The sequence below is a fragment of the Cydia amplana genome, chromosome Z, assembly GCF_948474715.1.
Source record: "Cydia amplana chromosome Z, ilCydAmpl1.1, whole genome shotgun sequence".
NCBI classification, from domain to species: Eukaryota; Metazoa; Arthropoda; class Insecta; order Lepidoptera; family Tortricidae; genus Cydia; species Cydia amplana.
Window position 1 is genome coordinate 24,557,862 of NC_086096.1, and position 19,779 is coordinate 24,577,640.

At 36.3% G+C, this 19,779-nt stretch overlaps 1 protein-coding gene across 4 annotated transcripts in view; it reads right to left on the bottom strand.

Moving 5' to 3' along the window:
• LOC134661276 (maternal protein pumilio) overlaps positions 1-19,779 on the bottom strand; it is a 305,529-nt gene that overhangs the window by 230,580 nt on the left and 55,170 nt on the right. For all 4 annotated transcript variants that reach the window (XM_063517266.1, XM_063517263.1, XM_063517265.1 and 1 more), the window contains one exon: positions 14,060-14,233. In XM_063517266.1, coding sequence (XP_063373336.1) covers positions 14,060-14,233 — 174 coding nt within the window. The remainder of the gene's footprint in view (positions 1-14,059; positions 14,234-19,779) is intronic.

Genomic DNA, 19,779 nt, shown 5'->3' on the forward strand with positions numbered 1-19,779 from the left:
AGGGTGGCCAGTTACTAACAGATGGCCAGGTACTGGCGAATTACCCTAGTAATAAAACTAATAAATAATTAATTTGTCGAGTAATTAATTATCACAGCAAACTCACATTAGTCGTTAATGCCATATATGTACCTTATTAGCGCTTAACCCTTAAATGCATAGTGTTGCCAAATGTCTACAAAGCATTAGACATCTCACAGATTAAGGGTTAAACAAATTCTATTTTCTCAAAAAATGGACGGCAAAGTCGACGTTGCCGGTTAAGAAATAGGTTGCGAAGTGCGTAGTTTAAGGTCATTCAAAAAATTAAAAAGTTAAAAACATTGCAGTCGCGATTTCGGGACTGCAATGTTGCATACAAATTCCATTATTTAACGAGTTCCAAACTTTTTAAAACTTTAAATGGCCATATCAAATGAAGGCATAGGTCCATTAAACAGCCAAACAGATAATCAGCACTTATTATTATAATGTTGGTACCGCGACTATTTAGGTGTATCAAATACGTTGGCGTATTTTCAGCAGAAAAATACACTTCTTTTTTTTAAAGGCGGCAAGCAAATCTTTTTAATGGTTTTACTTTTTTCTGTGAAAATTAGAACGTTGCTTCTGTAAAATATTTCTATTTCTTGCACCATTTTTGAGAGAAGCACTATATATGACTCGGCTGGAAGGCTACTTGCTGGCTTCGGATTCAATTAATCCTCAGCCTGCAAGTAGCTACTTCCGAACCTCTACAATAATGTACTATTGTTCCTTATATTATTTCAATAGTAAAACTAATACATTTTCCGAATTATTACATAAAGGCCATGGCAGGATAAGCTAAGTGAATCTGCCCCCAGCGAGTTTTGGCTTGTAATTTTTTTCGATGATGTGGCTTTGTATTGGTAACAAGTATGCAAAATTTGAGCCCCTCATCAATTTATAGTTTTAAAATAAAAAACGAAATATGATCTTTTTTCAATATATTTTTTTCTAGCCAGCCGATTTTGACGTGCGTCACGTATAATGTGCATATAGTAAAGACAGTTAATTATATGACATTAATTATAGGATAAATTGCCATACAAACAAAAAATACAATTACTTTTTTCAAAAAAAAAAAAATTACTTTCACGTCAGCGACACCTCCAAATTTTTCACCAAAGCTAGCCTCTTTAATAAGTTACAAAATAAATGCATTCACTTAATTTTATCTGTGGTAGAACACGGTGTTTTTTTTTAATAGAAAATACATCACTATACATTTTCTATACCCGCTCGTCAAACTACTCGATTAAAAAATCTTTATAGAAACGTGCATGCTTATACTGATGAACACTGACCACTTATACAACGACGAGCGGGTATAGAAAATGTATAGTGACGTATATTCAATTTAAAAAAACACCGTGTTCTACCACAGATAAAATTAAGTAAATGCATTTATACTTGGTCAACCAGATCTTGACAGTAGAAAAAGGCGGCAAATTTGAAAAATGTAGGCGCGAAGGAATATCGTCCCATAGAAAATTTGAATTTCGCGCCTTTTTTTACTGACAAGATTTGGTTGACCAGCTATATTTTGTAAAGTATTTGTATTTTTTTTTAATTGGCTGGCTAGGAAAAAAAAAGATCATATTTCGTTTTTTATTTTTTATTTTAAAACTATACATTTTTGGGGGCTCAAATTTTGCATACTTGTTACCAATACAAAGCCACATCATCGAAAAAAATTACAAGCCAAAACTCGCTGGGGGCAGATTCACTTAGCTTATCCTGCCATGGCCTTTACGCAGTATTTTAATTTATAAAAATTACATTTGTTTATAGACGAAATGTCGGAAAACTTGGAAAAACCTGGAAGTTGATGATTTTTAGTATGTGATTTTGGGCAGATTTTTCGGGGTTTGTAATTATTTTATATTTACAAACTTTATCATAGGAACATCATAAACAGTGTACCTTTCTGATGGCAGTTTAGATTTTTCCTATACCCCTTACTAATAGCTATACACCGCGGGATTTAATAACCCGAAAGATTTAAACCAACGATTTTAAAGCCTAATTAGAGTATATAAAGTTATATAACATATAGTCCAAAAACCCATAATTTAAGAGATATTAATTATTTAAAACAAATCACAAGTTAAAAAATCTCAATTCTAACACACCCTAATGCGTGACGTAGCCACCAACTAATTTTACACGCAGACGCACTAACTGCATGGTTATTACTTATTACTCTTATTAGCACGTTTGGTATCTATCCTACAAAAAAGGTTTCACTACCGAAATTTTGTTCTGTTCTCAATCGCGAGAGTGCAAACTATTTACCTTCACGATAACTGGCTGATAGTTTGAAATTGATGTCACTAAAATGACATTTTTCATTAGTACTTAGGGCATACTGATAATTCCTGGAACTGGCCACTTAGAAAACGAAAATTAAAAAAAAAATTACAGGGTTTGAAAAAGGAACTCTCTGGCAGTATATTACTTTTTAATTTGTGAGACTGTCATTTGTTTTTTCATCGTGACGTTGGGTTGAAATTCGTGTGTCGTTGTTGCAATGAAGTTAAGTCGTGAAAATTTTCGAAGCATGATTTTTTACGATTTTCGATATGGTTTAACTCAGCAAGAAAGTTGTCAAAGACTTCAATTAGCATTTGGCGATGAAGCCCCATCTCGTAGCTCTGTTTATTCGTGGTTTAGTGAGTTTAGACGAGGACGTGACCATCTCCATGACAATGAACGTGAGGGCCGGCCGGCGACAGCGGTTACCGATTGTAATATTGATACTGTACGACAACTAATTGAAACTGACAAAAAAATTACCTGTCAGCAAATTCGTACTACCTTAGGCATCGGAATGAGTCAGGTTCAAAAGATACTGCATTTGCACCTTAAGGTTCGGAAACTTTGTACGCGATGGATACCGCACGATTTGACGGAAGACCAGAAAGGACTGCGTGTAGAGTGGTGCCGTAAAATGATAAAAAAATTTGACGGCGGACAATCAACGGCTGTATATAATATCGTGACAGGTGACGAAACCTGGGTTTACTGTTTTGAACCAGAAAGGAAAAGTCAATCGGCGGAGTGGGTCTTTCCTTTTGAAGACTTGCCGACGAAAGTTAAAAAAAGTCGAAGCACTGGTAAGAAAATGGTTGCTTCTTTTTTCGGAAAATCAGGGCATTACACCACTATACCGCTTGAACACCAAAAGACAGTAACTGCAGATTGGTATGTAAACACGTGCTTGCCCAGAGTGTTTGACAAAGTTCGTGAAAAGCGTCCCCGTAGCAAAATAGTCCTCCACCACGACAACGCGTCGGCACATTCCGCCAAGGTAACGAATGCGTATTTGAAGGCCTCAAATGTGGAATTAATGACTCATCCGCCATATAGCCCCGATCTCGCACCATGTGATTTTTTTTTTCCAAAAATTAAAGATAAACTCAGAGGTTTACGATTTACAAGCCCGGAACTGGCAGTGAATGCTTTCCACGAAGCCATCGAAGAGGTCCCTAAGGAAGACTGGACCCACTGCTTTTCACAATGGTTCCAGCGAATGCAAAAGTGTGTAAATAGTGAGGGTATATACTTCGAAAAACAATAAATATGTCATAAGGATAATAAGTCGTTTTATTTATCAGAATCCAGAAACTTTCAGTATGACCCACGTATGAAGTAATAATTAACTGATTGTCACGCAAGATAAAATCTTAAAAATTTGATTGACTGTAATAAATAAAATTCGCCATGCCGCATTATCCTCCGGCTCATTTAGCGGATATTCACATTGTGTACGGAATTGGAAACCCGAAGAACTATGTGGTTCCGGCACGACGGACCCACTTCAGCCTAGAAGTTCGTAAATTGGCTAGACGAACAATACCCTGAGAGGTGGATTGGCCGTGGAAGCAACGTCCTAACCTGGCCCGCCCGGTCACCCGACTTAACACCATTAGTTTTTTTTATGGGGAACTCTGAAAGATAAGGAATACTCAACACCAGTGAACTCTGGAGAAGATTTTTTAAGAATTCGAACGGCTTCCGAAGAAATAAAGAACATTTTTGTAAACCTAAATAATGAAATCCGTTTAAAAATAAATCTTTGTGCAGAATACGGTGCACAGACAGGTATTGTGCCTCAGAAGCTGGCCAAAATCCATTTTTTTTATTTACGCTGTACCCCTTCTCAACCATTGTTTCTTAAAACTAGGATAACCCCTCCACACAGTAAAAAAAAATACCACGTGCTAAGGCCATCCACCACCCGCGCAGGCTTAGTCGAAAGTTACCGTTCGCCGAAAGTGTCCGCGTGATTGTTCGATGCGCTCAAATTTCATAGTTTTCAAATATGTGTTATTCCTTGATCGGGAAGTTTTGTGTTGGTTTTTAATATGGATCATGAAGAACCAGGTATGTACTTTATTTAACACTAAATTTTACTTAATAATTAATTGATTTTCTTCATTAATACCCTTGAGAAGTGAGTACCGGGAAATTTTATATAAAAAGACAAGTTTTTCAAGAACATTGGAAGTTTTAATAAGTTTCCAAGCATTTCCAAGCAAACATTTGAATGGCATGTGATAGAATGGACTTTCCTTAATAATATAAAGTGAAAAATAGCCACCCCAATGCACCCCTCTATTTTTGGTGATTTTTTTCTCCGTAAGCACATTCGATACTCAGTACATGAGATTTTACTTATAGTTGTGTTTTTTTGTTTTAGGTTCTTCTGGAATGCGGATATTATCTAGAAATGATTTATTTGCTATAATTGAACGCTCAGATAGCTCAACTTTTAACGAAAAGTTGCAATTTATGGAGCACGAACTACTGAATCAATATACAGAAAATGACCACAATATTCCTGACATAAAGCATAAACTGTCTCAAATCAAGCATCAATTTAAACAAAAATGGTCAGCTGCTCGCAATACAAAAGCCAGATTCCTAGATAACAACGTCGAGTGGCTCAAAGGATGCATATCTCTACCGAAAGCAGGTAGGTGATACCCAAATTTCGTTAATTCTTTTGTTTCGATTTTCTACATAATTAACACGTGGTTATTTACTTAAAAAAATATTTCGTGTAAATTATGATGAGATGTATTGCCAAAAAACGGCTGAGTTATACGTGAACTTGTATGAGTTCTACCCAATGACTCCGACCTTACACAAAGTGCTACGTCATGGGTCCCAGGTGGTAGCGGAAGCCATTCTTCCCATTGGACAACTTTCCGAAGAAGCGGCAGAAGCCCGCAACAAACATATAAGGATGTTCCGACTGAACTATACACGGAAGTTTTCCCGGGTAGCCTGCAACGTAGATGTTTTGAACAGACTGCTATTAACATCTGATCCTGTCCTGACAGGCATGAGAACCAGGAAAAATAAAAATAAACATCCACTTTCTGCTGATGTCCTGAATTTATTGTTAGAAAGTGACATTGCCAATGTAAGCTTTGAAGAAAATGACCAATAAAAGTTGAAATATAATACTTAATGTCTTTTTTTTACCTTCTTAACTCTAAAACCTAAATAACAAATGGTTAGGAGGCCATTGGGACAAAAAAATATTTTTGGCCAACTTTTAGGGTCAAATACCAGTCTGTGCGGTGGTACACACTTCGAAAACCTAATTCATTAAATTAATAAAAATAGCGTAATTGTTTAACATAGTTGTTTATTTTACTTTACTCAGTATAAATCAACACATCGCGAATTTAAAATACGTACTGATAATCATGATCGATACCTATTTTAACAAAAGGTCATTGATTTTAACAAAGTAATCATCCCTTTCCAGCTGTAGTATGAGTTAAAACAATAAGAGGCATGATTTCTTTCGGATAGAATCATAGTTAATGGCTTTGGTTACCTCAGTCAAAGGAAAAGATTTTATCGCAAAGTTTCAACAATAATAACTGCACTGTACTGTTGTAGTAACTAATAAAGTTTTGATACAATTTGTAGTATTATGTGGTGCCAATAAATTGAAATAATTTCAACGTAAACATCATCCTAACTAGACATGTCCTAGACATAACTTGACACTTCTTGTCATGGAACACAAGTCACTGCATTCGCCGTGCATCGTATGATATCGGAGTGATTCGTGAAATGTCATACTCGCTCTCTGTTTCTCTACTTGAGATTAATTAAACTCGCTCACTCCCTGGAGTAAAGGTTTGTTCACAAAGAAGCGGTAAATTAATATGATTTAATTTGTACTGAAATAGTAGTTTAATTAAAACACATAATTGGACCCATGTTGATATAACATTATTTACTCGTACTGTCGTCAAAAATACGTGGTTTAAATCTTTCGGATTATTAAATCCCGCGGTGTATATTTCCAAAACTATGATTTAGCCTATGCAACTTTTAACACTGATTTCGCAGTGAAAATCGAGGATATAATTTCTTTTTCTCAAATATGGACGGCAAAGTCGAAGTTGCCGGTTAAAATATAGCTCGCGAAGTGGGTTATGGTCAGTCAAAAAATAAAAAAGTTAAAAACATTGCAGTCTCGATTTCGGGACTGGAATGTTGCATACAAATTCCGTTATTTGTCGAGTTCCAAACTTTTTAAAAGTTGAAATTGCCGTATCAAATGAAGGCATAGGTCCGTTAAACAGCCAAACAGATGATGAGTACTTATTATTGTAATGTTGGTACCGCGACTATATCTCAAAAAAGTTGGCGTATTTTCAGCAGAACAATACTCTTTTTTTTAAGGCGGCAAAGCAAATATTTTCAATTGTTTTACTTTTTTCTGTGACAATTAGGCCGTTGCTTCGGTAAATAATTTCTATTTCTTGCACTGTTTTTGAGAAAAGCACTATGACTCGGCTGAAAATCTACTTGCTGCTTCGATCAACACAGAAGGGATGCGGCATTCGCACTATTTCCCTTCTGCCTAGGTACAAGATCAACTGATCTAGCGCGGGTAATAAAACTAGTTGCGCTCGGATTTTTAACTAGACCGAGTCCAGACGCGCGAGTGAACACAGCAGCAGAAAAAATAATAATTGCTCGGTTTTTTGTTGTAAAAAGAGGTCGGGGACATCAAATTTACAAAAAGATGGTGTTACATTTCACATGTAATATTTTTTTTTACATATCATACGTTTCATTACATTTAAACACAATTATTATATTTTAGTCTCATGTAATTGTTGGATTTATCGATTTTGCTCGCCCAGTACAAATTGCGGATCGGTCGAGCGACAAATCCGACTTCTCATCTTTCAGAATACAATAACATTCTTCGACGAAAATGTGTTAGTGTGCGTGTTGTGACACTTGTGACTCATCCGCACTCAAAAAGAGATCGAGGTTTGCAAGATTTGTCTTTGACGTGTGTCATTTTCTATGTATTTGTGTCGTCATTACAGATTGGATTTTGTATGTAAGTGAGTGAGAAGTGCGACTGTGTGCACGTTCCCTCCCGCGAAAAATGGCAAAATGATTTGAATGTCAAGATATCGCTTGGGCCTATCCCTTCCGACGTGTCGGAAGCCCGTGTTGATCGAAGACTTGCTGGCTTCGGATTCATTTAAACGGAATCCCAAGAAACGAATCCTCAGCCAGCAAGTAGCTACTTCCAAGCCTCGACAATAATGTACTATTACTATTTTTCCTAGAAACGGCAAACAATTATGTGATACATATATTAATTTCGGGCAAAAAGAAAAAAATCATGCATTTAAGGGTTAAATCCTTTATGTCAATTTCCGCGCGTTTGAATATTTTTTATTTCTTTTCCCTATATATTACAGTATAACCTATAAAGAATCAAATGCGAGTCGACTAATCAAATCAAATCCGGTATTTTACATGCGCCACGCCTCTAGCCGCGTCTTATTTGCGTCTAAAAACGTAATGGATCGCGCCCGCGCCGCGCCGCGCCGCTTTGCCATCGCGTCAAGACCGCTCACCTCTCACCTAGGACACTTACATAATAGGTATGTGTAAGAATGGTTTGTTGTACCTTCCGCGCCCCGTTCTCGCGATTTGCTGCATGTTAGATGAATTTCGCGAACGCCTTATTTAGTTGCAGCAAATTTTAAACTCGCATATTTTAGCGAAGCAAATTTTTATGTTGGTTATATTTTGCGAATGCCTTATTTAGTTGCAGCGTATTTCAGGATCGCATATTTTAACGAAACTAATTTTTGTTGGATAAATTTTGCGAATGCCTTATTAAGTTGCAGCCTCGGAGTAATAATCCAATATGGAGTGGTGACACGCACTAATTTCTATGTGAAAAATTCTGCCGTTTTCGGCGCGGGGGGCGAGGAACGCACACAAATAATGTAAACACTAATGCATTTTTTGCATGCGTCGCTACACACGCACACGACAAAATTATCAAACACTAGCATAAACTATATTCACACAAATACAAGAACAAACACAGACAACCCTGTCCGTGAACGAGATGATGTCAGTTCTAAGTAAACGTAGAAGTGCGAGGGACTTGTCGATAATATTGTCGATATTTTATTGACTGAATTTTAACTGTCTTCTTTAGTCAATTATAACCATCAAAAACATTACATGTAAAAAGGTGCAAGTCTCGCAACGCTTCTACTACAAAAAAGTTTTGAGATGTAATGCTAATGTGAAACCAAGTCGGTTATTTTAATCAGTGCCAGGGGGTGTTAAAACCGTATCAATAATATATCTTTAATTTGTAATACGTATCATGACTTGGCCATCGCACGGCTGCATAATGACATAAGGATTATCGTCACGTATTAAAAATAATTCTAATTTGAACATAACGCTAGTTGCAGTTTGAGCATTACATATATTTACGAGTACGGTAAGAGTAAAGCATTATGTGCGATTGCCAAGTCATGATATGTATTACAAATTAAAGATATCTTATTGATACGGTTTTAACACCCCCTGGCACTGATTAAAATAACCGACTTGGTTTCACATTAGCATTACATGTCAAAACTTTTTTGTAGTAGAAGCGTTGCGAGACTTGCACCTTTTTACATGTAATGTTTTTGATGGGATCTCATCTCTTTTTGTAGACAGTCCTTCTTTCGGGTACTCATACCCATACTATGTATACACATATCATAACTAAACACATCTTTATTCATACTCACATCGTACATACATCGTAGTGTACCTTTACTTTACCTACTATTTGTAGGAACTGCAACAGTAACTTTGTAATAGCATATATTTATATGGAATTACAAACTTACTTATGCAGTTCTTAGATATTTAAAACGTGACTGATATTGCAATATTTTTAGGTTTTCGATGGCTTGATAAGCTGAAAACTGCTTATGTTTAAAATTTATTGCATCTTTTGGAAATCTAAAAAAATAAATCAAAATAACAATATATTTATAATGTTCATATAGATTTTATCGATATTGGTTTTTATGGTGTCCCATCACTAACTATGGTAGAGTGATACCAGAGTAATAAATTAAAAGTGCCTATTTATGGAAATTGACGGCAGTAAATACCTTAAAATAAATAAATTACAATACAAACATTGGACATGTAAAATAAAAAATATACGATAGAAACTAAGAAAAAATGAATTTTCAAACAGTAGTAGGGTAGGTGCGTTAGTTTTCGACCAGCTTTAGTTTTCGTCCACTTGACGAAATTGAATATAAATCTACATTGCTGCACAAATTTGGACTTAATGCAATCCTTAATGTCGAGACAATATATCTATCTACATAAAAAATGTATTTGGCAAGTAGCAAATTAAATATCAAATATGTAATTTGCTAATCTGTCATGTGGACGAAAACTAGAGACTACCTAGAGCATGGACGGAAACTGCACAATGACCCTATATCGGTAATACTTATCACGTTATTTATGATTTATACTATTTATTTCATTGAATGGATTATGTTGATATAAAAATAAGGTGTTATAGAAAAATAATGTGTTATATAAATTATATAACAATAAGCAACACAAATTAGAAGTTAGGTATACCTAATGAATATTTAGAAAGTCTTCTTTAAATTTTACCCTAAATTAGATCTAGTACCATGAAGTGGTATCACTTTCAGATTGACAATGTTTTTTAGTTTTTTGCTAAATTAGTGTACTATTTCATAATATTTACATGTAATAGTACTTACATATGAAAAGAAACGTGTTTTTTAAGTACGCTAGATGTTTCCGATCGGTTTTTACAGGAGAAAACGCTACAATTCGGCATTTTCTGCTCCTAACATTCCGCTTAGACTGACGTTTGCTGAATGGCGTATGACGTATGGCAACTAGTTTTATATAACCTCCTTGACCGGCGGCCGCCGACTTTTGGCAGAGGGGAACGCCTGTTAATGGCGGTTCCTGTTGGTTTATTATTCCGAGGTTGCAGCAGATTTCAGGGTCGCATTATTTAACCGTAAACCGAAGCAAATATGTAGTATTATTATGTGTCTTTTCCATATCTCCTGGCAGGCCCTTCAATTTAATCTAAAAGCAAGGGATACACACGTGACGGATACCATCCCCGAGCTGACAATATGATACATCCGGAGATGGTCCCCGCCAGGTGCAGACTATTGCAGTGTAACACTTTTGTGCTGCGAAGGGATCTAAGGGGCTGTCAATAAATTACGTCATCTATTTTTGACGTTTTTGACCCCCCCCCCTTCCCTTCCCTTAAAATCATCCAAAAATCATGCTTCGAATGACCCCGTTTCCTCCTACGTCTTGCTACCATCATCCAATGTCCAGACCCCCCCACCCCTCCTAATTTGAAATGACGTAATTTATGAAGAGCCCCTAAGGTCATGGGCTATGGACTTGGAGGAAACAACTAAACGGAGTAGCCATTAACAGGCTTTCCCCTCTGTCGAAAATAGGCGGCCAACGGTCATACACAATGTATGGACTGACGTTTATCTGACATGGCTATTTTTACGTTACGCATATTACAGCCAGCCTATTATGGATAGCTTTATCCATCTTTATCCACGTGATAAAATAACTGTCACTGTTTAACACCGTGGGAAAGAAAGTGACGGACACCGTTTTATCACGCTGTCACGTAGACAAGAACGACCATCATATCCGTACTGAATCGCGATTAGAAAGGGATTGAGATAGCTGTCAATCCATATTGATTTTGACGTAAGTGTATGGAAATCTGTTATTTCTAATCCCTTTCTGATCGCGGCATGATAATACATTTGACGTTCCCCTCCCCCGCAAAAATCGGCAGACTGTTTTGTACAGAAAATTACAGACATGGCGTCTCCGTTTGATTATATCCTCCAAGGCTATGGATATGCAAGTTGGATGGACTGGATAATGGGCTATGGGAGGAGATTGGACATAATAGAGACTACGTTAGCAATGAAAAGCAAATTCAAGAAAGTGACCTTACGCAGAAAAATACGATTAACAAATTTTACATAATAACTATAAATAAAGCTTAAGCTGAAAATGAGGCACACAAAATTTCAACAAATAAAAAAAGGAAGTTGCGTAATTTATCTAATAATAAATTATTAAAACATAAATAAAGCGTTCGCTAAAATATGTGTCTGAAATTAACTGCAACTAAATAAGGCGTTCGCGAAATTCATCTAACAAATCCTCGCCGCGCCGCCCGACATTCGCGTGTATATCGCGCCGCATCACCCCGCCTCGCGTTCGCAACCAGATCATTCACGTAGGACACTTTTATAGTTACAAAGGATTGATTCATCCGCGTCGCTTGGGGTTCGCGAGTTGGTCGCCTAATGTTAACGTGTATTAACAAAATGTATACCATAGAAAGTAAATACGACGCTTATTTTTTGCAAAAATAACGTATTTATTAGAGATGCCCTTTTTTGAGCATTTGTTGTTTAAAACATTTTTTTTTTAACATATTGGTCTGATTAAGTTGACTTCAAGAAAAAATATATCTGCGCAAACGATGTGCTTTGTTAGCGAACATTTTTCATAATAATTGTGACTGAAAATGTTCGCATGTAATGCCGAATATTCGGCGCTTCGGCCGAGAGAGGGGCCAAATATTCGGGATTCGGCCAAAACTACTATTCGGGGCATCTCTAGTAATTATCAGTAAGAGGCAATTTGTGATATTGCATACGTAACAATTTTTCTCCAATATGCTCGGAAATGTTCACCTTATTGTAGCAAAAATAGTACGGGCAGTTCTTCGTTATAGTCAAACTCTAATTTAAAAAAATCAAACTATCTCTGTCCTGTTCTAGCGGAAAAAAAACACTACAGTAATAACTTATTACTGTAGTGTTTTTTACTTAAAAAAAAAAACGCAAACAGCCAATTATTATAGCCGCGAGCCGCGTCTACACAACCCGATCAGCTATCATTTCAAGCTATAGCTAGTAGCTATAGCTATAGATAGTAAAATAAACGACCTTACATGTCTCGTTATTACAAGACCGTTGTGCTCGTGTATGATCGTGCGAATACTGCTTAATAAAATCAAAGATTATATTTATATTTTTTTAAGGATCTCATCCGTGTTCATAAAGCTTATATAGTTTGTCAAAGGACTTTCTCATTTCAAACATAGACAGAGAGAATCATACTATCTTTGTCTTACACTAGTACTAGCACCCAAAAGAATAGGGTGGGTATAGTTTTCCTGGTTCTTATTGACTGACAAATTGGTTTGACCAACTATATTGCACAATTATATTTATTGAATGGACGAATATTGAATGGCAGAATAAGTTTGTGCCTTTAACTTTTAAAAACTAATTAAAGAGGAAAATTGTTTTTGACATTTTTGATGTGAAGGTTCGATTTGCCCGTTCGCGGTCTCTGCAATAATGTACTATTGTTTTAAATAAGAAGGTACTTTAAAAATATGGGACTTAAATTGTATCGATGTTCTAGATTACTTCATGTCGCACCAAAGTGCGTGTTTACGCGGCCCTTACCACCTTTTATTTAGGGTTTTTAACAGACTTCAAAAGGAGGAGGTTCTCTTTTTGGTTGTATATTTTTTTTGTATCGTTGTATCGGGTCGTCTCTGGTCTCCCAACTAAAATCACTTTTAAAAGCAATTCATGACAATTGTCACACGTTTTTGCGTTTAGAGTCTGCCACATTTCTATTGTTAAAAACATTCTTTTAATAATTTAATTAACGTATTTCCTAAAAATATAGAAATTTAAACATAAATTCATGAAATACGGACAAGTTCAAAAAAGTGCCTATTTATCAGGCGATCTGATGATGCTTCGATCAACACGGGCTTCCGACACGTCGGAAGGGATAGGCCCTAGCGATATCTTAACATACAAATCATTCTGCCATTTTTCGCGGGGGGGAACGTGCACACAGTCGCACTTCTCACACACGTACAAAATCCAATCTGTAATGACGATACAAATACATAGAAAATAACACTACACAGAAAAATCTTGCACACCTCGGATCTGTTTTTGTGTACGGACGAGTCACAAGTGTCACAACACGCACACTAACACATTTTTGTCAAAGAATTTTATTGTTTTCTGAGAAATGAGAAGTCGGATTTGTCGCTCGACCGATCCGCAATTTGTACTGGGCGAGCAAAATCGATAAATCCAGCAATTACATGATACTAAGATATAATAATTGTGTATAAATGTAATTATACGTATATACGTATAAAAATATTACATGTGAAATGTAACACCTTCTTTTTGTAAATTTCATGTCCCTGACCTCTTTTTACAATAAAAAACCGAGCAATTAGGCATTTTTTCTGCTGCTGTGTTCACTCGCGCGACTGGACTGGTCTAGTTAAAAATCCGAGCGCAACTAGTTTTATTACCCGCGCTAGATCAGTTGATCTGGTGCCTAGGCAGAGGGTAAATAAATAGTGCGAATGCCGCATCCCTTTCGTGTTGATCGAAGTGATGATGATTTGATGTTAACCGGTTAAGGGCAGCGTAACTATTTAACCCAAATATACAGTTAGCGTTCGCTAGCGCCATTTTTAACCATGATCAGCACATCAAATGGGCATTGTGCAACCCGCGCTTAGTCTATCACCCGGACCCAAAACTAGTGTACAACTCACCTGCACATCGAAAGGTTGGTGATGTTGAGAGGAATCGGGCGCTGACTGCACGACCGAGGCTCCATTGACGAGATTAGGACCCGCTCCTGCGCCGACGCCGCCGCTGGCGCCCGTCACGCCACCCACGCTCCCGACGCCGCCCACGGTGCCTACACCACCAACACCACCGCCATACTGTCGAAATAATATTTTTCTCAAACATGCAATGAAATGTCATCGCTCCGGGCGTTATATCAGGCTTCGAAGTATCACGTTTAGGGCGGAGCAACTCCAGAGAACTGTAAAGGAATTTCATACGAAATTGAAGGCCTAGGCCGGGAAGTATTTTTTTTAATTCTAATGTAAACATGGGGTCTGTGTCCATGAACAGGCTAAACAGCCGAATTATATTTTTTTATTTTATTTTTAGTGAATGAATGGTTATCGGACCAAAATATCCGTGTTAACGCCTGTTATACACGAACGTACTGATATTAAGAATACGAATCTGTATGATTCAATGTGTTGATGAATAAAGGACCCCGCAGCAAACACAGGGAAAAAGTGGTTTCAGTTAAAACTCACGAAATTTTAGTATGACGTTAATTTGGCTCTCCTGATTATATTTTTGTATGGGCACAACTCTCTCAGAAGTATACTTTCAGAAATAATTAAGTATATAATTTTCTATTTACGCGACATGTTTTCTAAAATCGATATATTGTTATGACACGCACTGACAGTTACTGACGTTATAAGGTGCAGCCACCAACTGTCAGTCATGTACGTTTGTTTAAGCCCGTCCGCCCGTGTATTTAAGTCTCAAACCTCGAGGAGCGATAAGATTATTGCAGACAAAGCAAGGATTTCTTGCTGCCATCATCTGCTACTTATAAGTATTTTGCTTATTTTATGTCATGTGCTTATACCTAATAACGTAATTATCAAAGATAAAATATGATCATTATAATACATATTTCTGTCACGTTGACATTCAGTGGCGGCCGGTAGCTATGTATTATGGGTGTTCACTCACAATAAAAAACAAAAACTAAACCTACACATTCAATTAACCGTCGCAAAGTACCTAGTTGTCGGTTTCCGTCCACCCGGTCATTGAACTCTCTCATAGATTTTCGGTATTACGAATATCTTGACGACCGATAGACGCCAACTGCAGTTCATTTTACAAATGGATATAATGTTTTTATTTCAATTTTATGAAAAGATGTGCTAAATTGTTAATAACACACCTGTTTCGCTCCAAACAAAATCACCGCACAGCCGCAGCCGTCGCTCGCGCCCGCGCCAAACACAAAACATATACTTAGATAACACGAAAAACAAAATAAGCTAGTTACTTTTATGACATTCACACAACACAACCACGGTGTTTTTGCATATTGATCTGATTTAAAAAATATATAAGTTTTTGTTTTTGACTAACATTGCTACGAAAGTTCAAGGTCGTCCATAATTTAACTCGAGTCGATTTTGTAAACTTTTTCACATTCTCACGTTAAATTCATTAATTTTTAAACACCTCACAACAAACAGATTATGTGCTTTAACTGTTTAAACTCTTGTTTCATTATTTAGAATGAAAAAAAAGCCAAAATTGCATTCCCGCACATAATTTAAAATTGACTAAGGTCTGTTTAGAAACACGTGACAACATCAACATGGCGCGCGGGATGCGCGCGCAAGGTCAACCGGGCTTGGCTCGGAGCGCCGCACCGATTTTGCCTCTTCCCTCATAGAAAATCTTCCGTTTCACGTGCGGACCCACAGTGAAACTTCTCTTTCGCTCTTATTGAATTTCCTATTGATCGAATGTACTAAATCTTTTTCCATAGGAGCGCAATCCAAAGCGCTCCGCTTCGCGCGTTACCTTTGATTTCTATGAAATTATAGGAGTACGCCGTGTAGGTAGTGGTGAGCTGTCTATAAACTTATAATGAATAATAGTATTTTTTCTACTCCCGTACTTTTATTTGTCATTTAAAAGGTCGTACGCACACCTTTAAACCCTTATGTTATAGTTGTCAAGACAAGTCTTTAGTCTATTCCCCAAAAAAGTATTTGTGCATACACGCAGTATCTTTTTGGTACTTTTACGATACTTCGTGTAATCACCACTTAAAAAATATTGTATGAAATACATTGTTGCCAACCTAATTTTAATTGTCATCTCTGACAGATTAGTACTAACTAGTAGAACCAATAAAATTGCTTCAGAAGTCAGAAACGCGCATGTGACACCCGTAATATAGCAAGATCCATAGACTACGAACACCGCATAGCATTGCTTGTTAGTCTCCATAGGCTACTGTGGCTAAAATCGAGACAAAACTGTCAAAAATTTTAATTTAACTAAGAGCAAGTACCAGGGCCTCATGAGTTACAAGAAGGTGTAGCTGACCAACCGGCCGGGGGCGCGGGGCGCGGTGGCCGGGTCGCGTATCTTAGCTGTATACTTTTGGTTTGTTTACCTACATATATGTCCTATATGATTCCACTTGTTTAAAGTATTATTTTTGTTGAATGGAAAATATTTATTAAATTTAAAAAAAGTTTCAAAGTGCTTGGTCGTAGAAAAAGTATTGTATGCAACGTTGTTTAACTGAGTCAAAAAATACTCGTGGCGTCTTTATTAACAATTTTCGGCTTCTAATACGTTTAATAATGTTTTTAATACGTCATAAATCGCCTAAATACGGAACCCTTCATGGGCGAGTCCGACTCGCACTTGGCTGCTTTTTTTTTCTCGATTTTGGCCAAACGCGCCCCGCGCCTCACGGCCGGTTGGTCAGCGACACCTTCTTGTAACTCATGAGGCCCTGGTACTTGCTCTTAGTTAAATTACAATTTTGGATAGTTTTTTTTTCTCGATTTTGGCCACAGTAGCCTATGGAGATTAACAAGCAACGCTAAGCGGTGTTCGTAGTTTATGGATCTTGCTATATTACGGGTGTCACATGCGCGTTTCTGACTTCTGAAGCCATTTTATTGTTTCTACTATAGAACCTAATAAATATTTTGTAAACAGGCAGCAATGCACTTAGTACTCATCTGTCAGAGATGACAATTTTATTAAAATTAGGTTGCAACAATGTATTTCATACAATATTTTTTAAGTGGTGATTACACAAAGTATCGTAAAAGTACCAAAAAAATACTGCGTGTATGCACAAATACTTTTTTGGGGAATAGACTTAAGACTTGTCTTGACAACTTAACATAGGGGTTTAAAGGTGTGTGTACGACCTTTTAAATGACAAATAAAGGTACGGGAGTAGAAAAAAATGGTTAACAAACACATATTTTGTATAAAACAATTACATTGATTATTTCTGAAAGTATACTTCCGAGAGAGTTGTGCCCATACAAAAAAATAATCAGGAGAGTCATTTTAATATCATACTAAAATTTCGTGAGATTTAACTGAAACCACTTTTTCCCTATGTCTGCTGCGGGGTCCTTTAAAATCTTGTCTATACGTAAGTCACCAGAGACCATAGACAATATTTAAAATCCTCTGCATTTATTTTATTTATTGAAATTGAGATTCTTATTATCAGGTTGTGTATAATGGCCCTAATAGGGTCTATTCGAACACTACACACGCGAAATACAGACGACTTCCGTAAAAAAAAAGTCATTATGGCAGGATTGGAAGGAAAATTAAAAAACTTTTGTCGTGTAGCTATTTGTGGTTGATATTTATAATTTGTTTTTTTTTTGAGTGGTGAATTTTTTTATTTCATTGCATATGTTTAAGAAAATCACTATACATGCCTAGCCGTGAAAAGGTCTTGCCGACTTCGTATCACTATACTCCCTACGGTCGGCCGTCTATACCTACTCACCCGGCAAGCCCTTCTTTCCCGGCGTCTGCAGTAATGTACTATTTTTTCTACTCCCATACTTTTATTTGTCATTTAAAGGGTCGTGCACACACCTTTAAAACCCTACCTTACAGTTGTCAAGACAAGTCTTTAGGCTATTGCAAAAAAGCATTTGTGCATACACGTATCTTTTTGGCACTTTTTCGATACTTAAAATAGTATTTTATGCAACCGTTATTTAAGAGAGGTCAAAAAAGGCGAGTGGCGTAACAATTTGAGGCGAAGCCGAAAATTGTTAATAAAGACGCCACGAGTATTTTTTGACTCAGTTAAACAACGTTGCATACAATACTTTTTCTACGACCAAGCACTTACTTTGAAATAAAATTGTAAATTTAACAAATATTTTTAATTCAAGAAGTAGCAAAAATGGAGGGTACGGGCAGGAAAAGAACGAATGAATGAATGAAATGAAAAAAAAATCATGTCTATGGTTCACTTATTTGTCAGAGGTGACATTTAAAATAAGATTGGCAACACTGTATTTCATTCAATATTTTTTAAGTGGTCATTACACGAAGTATCGTAAAATCACCAAAAAGATACTGCGTGTATGCACAAATTCTTTTTTGGGGAATAGACTAAAGATTTGTCTTGACAACTATAAGGTAGGGGGTTTTAAAGGTGTGTGCACGACCCTTTAAATGACAAATAAAAGTACGGGAGTAGAAAAAATATTGAATGAAATAACCAACCAACCAACCAACCAATAGCCAACCTTGTTTTAAATGTCATCTCTGACAAATAAGTGAACCATAGACATGTTTTTTTTTTAAATTTAGAATTCTTTTTCCGTCCGTACCCTCCATTATTGCTACTTCTCGAATGAAAAATATTTGTTAAATTTACAATCTTATTTCAAAGTAAGTGCTTGGTCGTAGAAAAAGTATTGTATGCAACGTTGTTTAACTGAGTCAAAAAATACTCGTGGCGTCTTTCGGCTTGGCCTCAAATTGTTATTCTTTGGCTTCGCCTCAATATGTTACTCTGCGGCTTCGCCTCAAATTGTTACTCACGCCACTCGCCTTTTTTGACCTGTCTTAAACAACGGTTACATAAAATACTATTATTAGTACAGTTAAATGCCCTTTTATATGATCATAAGATGTAAGACTTTTCGTAAATTCACAATTAATGATATTAAAAGTTGTAAGTACATTTCTTATTTGCAGATACACATGATTTTTTGTTAATTTTTACATGGTTTAAAATAATAATACTAAGATGTCTGGCTTACGTAAGTTAAAAAATAATTAGATTAAAAAATATACATTTCTTATTGACAGAATATATTCGGTGAAATATACCTATTTTATCGTGTACAGTATTTATAGTATTTCTTGCTTTTATTTTTTATTACTAGCACTTTATATTTATGGCTATCAAGTTATACTCGTATAATAAACCATGAAGTATTAGTATTTGAAGTCTTATATAAATAAAATACCAATATCTGGGACACCGAGCTTTGCTCGGAAAACATATAAAAACTCAAAAATGCGTGTTTTCCTTTTACTAGATCGATTTTTCCCCCTAAAAACCCCCATATAGTAAATTTCATCGAAATCGTTAGAGCCGTTTCCGAGATCCCCGAAATATATATATGTATATATATATATATATATAAATAAATAAACAATAATTGCTCGTTTAAAGGTATTAGATTAGATTTTGATAAGTAGCATAGGTACCTATACTGTATTTCTAATTTTCTACTCGTATTGCAACATTACAAGCAAAAACTACCCGCTCAGAAAAGGGTTTTGTAAACTATTTATTAAATTTCGTCTCTATAAACCACGGAATAAGGTTAAATATGACATAAATTGGTCA